Below are 7,096 nucleotides of genomic sequence, written 5' to 3' on the forward strand. Positions count from 1 at the left end.
TTCATAAAAATGATCGCTCATATCGCTTGAAATAGTTAGCCAATAAAAAAATCATTATCGATAATAATTTATGCCTAAACATTTTCGTAAACGATGAAAAAGTTTTACTTTCATTCATTTTTGCAAGCTATATAAGCGATCATTTTTTGAAAAAAGTTTTCAAAATCATTTATTTTTCACGAAACAAACGTAAATTTGCACTTTTTTTTATTCAATTTGATTGTACTAAGATCAAATTTATAACTGAGTATATATTACTTAGCAAACTCGAGTATAGTCAAGGCACTAATTGCCGGAAAATCACAAGAGATGAAAGAACCACAACGAGATAGTACGACCAAACTGTGTCGACAGACAAAATTTACCTAGATTAATTCTTCTAAAAATCATTTGAGAGTCAATTAACAACCAAGGAAAATTTGTTCTGTGAAATAATTGAACATATAAGTCATTATGAAAAAGGGTTTTGTAGAATTAATTCACCCACTGTTATAAATAGGTTTCAGCTTGAACTGTGGTTGAGCACAAATCAACAGTGACTCAAGACTCCTTAACATGAACTTTCACCATTACTTCATCAATAAATTGAGTGATCAACAGGAGTGCGGTTTATTTTGTTGGAGTATAGTTCATACTTCCCAGCGACAGGACAGCACGGGGGTCCCGTTTTTGTATCTCAAATTCTTTTTCTCGCTTTAACTCTCTATTTTCTTTGTGATTGTCCGGCAAATCCATACATATTTTAGTATTGCATTATCTTATTTTCAAAATACTCATGAACTTTTATCATTAATTACTTTGTTCCCAAGTTATCCACAATTGAGATCAATCTTGCACTTCATTCACTAATTATGGATTTTCTTTCTCCATACATTAAACTACTATTGGGTTATTGCCATTTCACCCAATCATGTTGGGTTCACGTGATAAAATATTTTATGATTTTACCAAACACATAAGGAAAGCTTAGATATAAAAAATATAACTAAGTGACTAAGTCGGTCTCTAAAATAACTGACTTAGCAATGAGCTTAAAAATAATATTACAAAATCAAAATCCATAAGCATGACTCGAGAGATATAGAAAAATTATCAAATCAGTTTTAAACCTAGCATAACAGGGAAAAACTTTGTTATTAAACCAATTGACACTGGTTCAAAAAAAAAAAAACAATTGACACATACACACACGTATACACACACCATACAAACCCTAATTATTAGTTATTTTTCAACAATTTCTTTCACGTCGCACCCACTTAGGTTGGAAGAATCAAGGGTCACGTTACCCCAGCTGTAGCTACTTTTTTTTTTTTGGGTCAAAAAGCTGCACCTACTTTTTTTGGTCGGAAGCTGTACCTGCTTAATTTAGCTGATAAATCACACTTTTTAAGTATTTCATATATATTTAGCTCTATGATATTGAGAGTTGACCAATTTTTTTTTCTTTTTGTAGAGCGACTGACGAAATCGCTATAAAATCACGAATTCGCACGCGTGCGTTTCCACGTGTCTGGGGAGCAATGCATCTATCAAGACATCTCTTGTCTTAATATTACTTGCGAATGGTGTAATGTACTGTACAAACGTCAGATCTATCAATTGTCTCATTCACTCAATTGGCAGGCTTGAGGAATAGTAAAAGTCAATTCAGTTAACAAAGATGATAACCTGGATTGTCCCTCGAGTTTGGTGGGTCATCCACATCAAAGACAAATATTTTGCTGATAAGTGATTGATGAGATCTTTCAAATAGCATAACCAGATGGCATATTCGAGTGATCACGTGGAAATCGATTATCCAGTAATTTAGTTTCACGCATGCTTTCCATCTAATGTTTTGTCGGGATAATTGTAAAAAGCCTCCTGACGTCTGCATTTACTTATCAATACAATCCTCATTTATGATATCTATAACTTGTATCTTGAATTTTGCCATTTTCATATCGATTTATTACGAGTGATAAGTTTCAAGGCAAGCCAGTTTTCACCTTGGAACCGGAACCGGTTTAGAAAAACTGTTCCTAGCTTGTGGAATTGGAAATTGGCCCACTTAGTCCTAGACCCATCCTAGAATCGAACCAACCAAACCAGTCTATTTTCGAGGTGGGTCCATGAATTGGCCGAACCTCCTTTTTTTTTTCCCATGTTCTACAAGACAACAAGTGTTGTTGTATAATCTAAACTACTAAACGAGTGATGTTAATAGAATAAGCTCGTGATAAGCTAAACATGATGATCAAAACAACAATAAGTATAGATGATCGCTCAACATTACTCTTAAATTAGAATTACTAGAAATTGAACTCAAACAATTAATGGAAAATCTCACCCAAAAAAAATCGATCAGGTCCGAGTGGTCCGGATAAGTGGTTCCACACCTGAAACCGTGAACCGGATCGATATTTACCTGTTCCAAATTTTAGGAATAGGGAATCGGACCAATTCCCCTGAGAATCATTTAGAATCGGCCGTTTGATCCAATTCTTTTACTCACCCTTACAATTTATATCCTAACAACCCCACTTATATATAGAAATTGTCATTTTTCTTTTCCAAATTGTCATTGTAAATAAAAAAAGAAAAAACTCAAAAACCCTAACATACATTTCTCTCTCCTCCATAATCTCTCTCCTATTCCATTACCAGCCGGCTTTCACCCCTTTTGACCTAGCCCCTCATCGTTTCCAATCAGCGCTAACCTCCAACTTGAGGACGACGATGGTCACTGCCTCGAATCTGGTCCAGATCAAGGTCGGGACCTGATCTAGATCAAATCAAGCCCCGGTCTCCTATAGTTGTCACCATGGGAGACTTGCAAGACATGTCCCAAAGCTCACACAGTCGTCAGCGCTCAATCGAGCCCATCCCTATTGATGTCGAGCTCGTGGCTCGCTCGAGCTCCTTTGGCCGCGAGCTCCATGAGAGAGATGGGAGAAGGTGGGTCGTCAGGCCGAGGGATTTAGTGGCAAAAGGCACCCGAGGCAACGTAAGGCGATGGTTTTAGAGAGAGAGAGAGAGAGAGAGAGACTTCGTTGAGGTGAGCATAGAGTAAAGAGATGGGTGTAGGGTTTAAGGGTAAATGTATCTTTTGAGTTTGGAGGAGATGCAAAATGAAAATTTTTAAAAGTGAAGATGATTTTTCATGTGAGTGCCAACTTCAAGATGGTTTTTGGAATTTTCCCTATATCATATTGTATAATCTCCACTTCCTACGAGATTTTGTTAAATACACGATATGCTCTCCTAGAAGTTAAATAACCAAGAAATATATATGCCCTTGCTCGAGGGTCAAACTTCCCAAAATTGTCATTGGCATTCTAACATTTGCACTCAAACATGTTAAAGTATGAAATATTTGATTTTCTACCTTTGAAGATCTTATAGGGTGTTTTCTCCAATAATGATCTCAAAAGTATTCTATTCATGATATAGCAAGTAGTAGAGACTGCTTCAGCCCAAAAGTAGGTAGGAACACTGCTTTCTATCATCATGGTTCTTGCCATCTTTTGGAAAAAACGATTTCTTCTTTCCACGACACCATTTTGCTGAGGAGTGTACCTTGTGGAGAAATTACGCTCTAGACCATGTGCAATATGTTAGCGTTTGCATGAAGATGGTTAAACATGTTTAAAATAAGCTATGGAAACTTAAGAAAAATAAAAAATATCTGCAAAGCGTGTATGATTATGTGATCAACTTTTTCCAACAACAATCATATGAGGCATCGAGTTATTTGTGGATTACTTCACCATCAATGACAAAAATCTCTATAGAGACTTGTTACATGTATATATGTATTCAATTATGACAAAATCTCTATACATGCTTAGTTAGCTTATACCTATATTTTCTCACATCCGGAAAGTAAACTTATGTAATGTTTGGAATTGGCTTCGGCCATTTCACCCATGCATACATTACCAGATTTTATTGATGATAGTCTTTACGTACAATTAATGCAATTCAATTTAATCAACCTCAAGGTTATCCATCTGTCTCAACGCCTTATGCACCGGCCAAGGTCTTAAGTTTGCCGGTCTATGGGGCTAACAAGGTGTTTCATGTGTTTCCAGGTTACATAACATAGTCATATGGATGGTAGTCGTATAATTTAGCCAAAAAGCGTGTTAGAAGGTAAGCTTTAAATTTAGATTTCATAATCAAGGATGCTAATAAAGTAATAATTAATGTGTGCTGGCTGTTTGAAGCGTAATTAAGTATTTTATCGCCTTTCATTTAGTTAGCACTGGGGACTTCTAAATCGTGATATGCTCAGAGTCGTTATATAATCGAAGATGAAGTTTAATTTGAAGGGTTGTGTCGTCACATTTGGCGACCAATCTCAAAAGAGTTTTGTCTTGATCCGGTGCAAGCATGAATCTGCTCCCCAGATCAGCACGTTTCGAGGAAAGCGAATGAATCATCAATTCATCACAGCTGTTTTTGCTCCTTGATCTTATTGGTCAGAGATGCAATACGTACGCAGTTGCTTACAAGGTAGACTTTACCTCCTGTACATTCGTTGCAACACAGGTAGATGTTACGTAAGATCATGCATGCAATTTGTTAAAGTAATCCCGACCATGGTTGTGCTGCTGATTATTCTAATTTTTTCTTTCGTGGTTGTGTTTCTCGTTGACTAATTAATTGCGTAAGTTGTTGACTTTGTGGAACCCTCAGTTTGCTGTGTATATATAAGCAGAGCGGGCTTGTTGGATCCTTCCGCGGGAGTTGAGCCGATCAAGTCTCGAATCTCGGTGTGTTTGTGGGTGTCTCTCGCCGAACCCAACATCCAATAGAAAGAAAATGAGGGTGAAGATGGAGGAAGAAGATGTTGGTGGAAACCCTACTCACAAACCGCTGAACAAGAAGGTGGTGCTGATGTTGCACAAGGCGCTGGCGGCCGGCGACGGGGACGCAGTCTCGAAGCTGGTGACGTCGAACGACGACTTGGAGTGGAGATACCACGGGCCTCCACAGTGCCAGTACATGATGCGGGCGCTCACGAGTCACCACCGGCGGCGCGAGCCAGAGGACCGAAAGTTCAGGTTCAAACCCAGGAGGATCACGGCCTTTCGCGACCGGGTCATTGTCGAGGGTTGGAATGGACTGGATGCCTACTGGGTGCACGTTTGGACCCTCAAGATGGACGGCTCCCGCCCCGTCATTGCCGAGTTCCGTGAGTACTTCAACACATGGCTCACCATGATTGTCCGATCCTATGGTAAAGAGGTTAGGGTGTGGCAGAGCGAGCCCCGGTTGCATCGTAACCGCTCCTTGCCCGACATCATCCTCGCTATTTGATCCGAGTGTTCCATTCCCTCTTGCATTTCACTATCTTTCATGTATTAAATAAAAGTCTTATTGTGAAGATAACGCAAGTGTTGGTACCTCCGTAAAGGATCCACTATTTATAGTAAAATTACATATTTACAATCAATTAGGGGTGAGCAACTTGGACCGCCCAAACCGGGACCGGACCGGACCGGACCGGACCGACGAGTTTGGTCCGGTTCTCGGGATTATCGGTCCGGTTCCCGGTTCCTAAAAGCGGAACCGGTTTCCGGGCGGTCCGGTTCCCGGTTCCAAGGGGGACCGGACCGGACCGACCGGACCGGACCGACTATTTAATATATATATTTGTTATTTTTTTCTTTAAAAAAATTAATAAAATGTGAACTAAACTCTAAGTGAACTTCATTATAATAAATTCATTGATAAAAAATAGTAAAATGTGAATTAAACCCTAAGTGAACTTCATTGACATAAATTTATTGACAAAAATTAGTAAAATGTGAACCAAACCTTAAGTGTTTGACAAAAAAAAAACCCTAAACTCTAAGTAACCGGTTCCATTTGACCGGACCGGAACCGGATCGGACCGACGGTCCGGTCCGGTTCCCGATCCTAGAACTAACCGGTCCGGTCCGCGGTTCCCAAAATTGGGAACCGGTTCTCTCAGTCCGGTTCCCGGTTCTACCTTGGAACCGGACCGGACCGGGAACCGCTCACCCCTACAATCAATCACTTATATGCATTTTGGACTACTGACCGACAATTTAGCCTAACTGGGTCAGGTTGCCGGATCAATCCTGATTCGAGCCATTCTCATAAGAGAAATGATTAACCGACAATCATTAATTTATTGTGAAAATAACAATATATTCTAGACTACAAAAAAATAATTATAAATTATTGTGGAGCCCATTCTTTTAAGAATTTGTGGCGCATAACATGCTGTTACTCTCACAGTAGTCCACAAACCATTATCCTTCTCAAAACAATCTTTTCTCTCGTATATGACATAATCGTCAGCTTTGATCCAAGCTCCAAAACAACAAATTTGGCAAGAAATTGATCAACAAAACCTGAACAAAAGTCTCATGTATCCTTGGATAAGGCAGAGATTGTATAGGGAAAGATGTTCTTGAAGAGAGCAATTTGGGAGAATACAAGGATACCGCTCTATTGGAACCCGGTTATTATTGATTTCATGACACATGGCGAAAACATGAACAAAAGATCCTATAAATATCTTTTATTTTATAGGTTATACGGATCAGTTTCGAGTTACATAATTTGGAGGCTAACGAAAATTGCTCACTGATCGTGTCCGGCAAGCAGACACATTTTGATGATAGAATGAAATCTACGACTTTCAACCAAATTTTTCTCACGAGTCTGACTATGTGACTAGCTGTGGAAGGCAATGTGATCATAAATTATCTATCTGCATGAGCAAAAACATATAGGAACTAATCAAATACATGTTTCAGAACTGTATACAACGCGAGTTTGCCATCCACTCCAGTCAAATTCTTGTTGGCACTTTAATACATGCTCTCACATGAAATACTTTTCTGAATTATTCTTTAACTTTTTCATGCATATATATACTTGTATGACATGTAATCAGTCATGTGTAATGATGTGGTCGTAGTTCCAAGTAAAATTTGGTTGGAGTCAACGCCAGGGGACACATCACAACCGATTTCCAAAATTCAAGGGGCAAATTGCAAAATTTGCAACATCGGCGAGGCAATTTACAACAACCCTATAAATTTGAGGGCAATAGGTAAGTTTCCCAATAGTG

At 38.9% G+C, this 7,096-nt stretch overlaps 1 protein-coding gene across 1 annotated transcript; it reads left to right on the plus strand.

The window, feature by feature from the left end:
• The first annotated feature begins 4,821 nt into the window (after positions 1-4,821).
• On the plus strand, positions 4,822-5,307 carry LOC115670210 (uncharacterized). Its single transcript, XM_030591425.2, has one exon. It carries the CDS (start codon positions 4,822-4,824, stop codon positions 5,305-5,307), a length of 486 nt encoding a protein of 161 aa, XP_030447285.2.
• Positions 5,308-7,096: the final 1,789 nt, after the last annotated feature.

Source organism: Syzygium oleosum, unplaced genomic scaffold (genome assembly GCF_021117445.2).
Source record: "Syzygium oleosum isolate NSW1041296 unplaced genomic scaffold, Sole_v2.1 Sole_v2.19, whole genome shotgun sequence".
NCBI lineage: Eukaryota > Viridiplantae > Streptophyta > Magnoliopsida > Myrtales > Myrtaceae > Syzygium > Syzygium oleosum.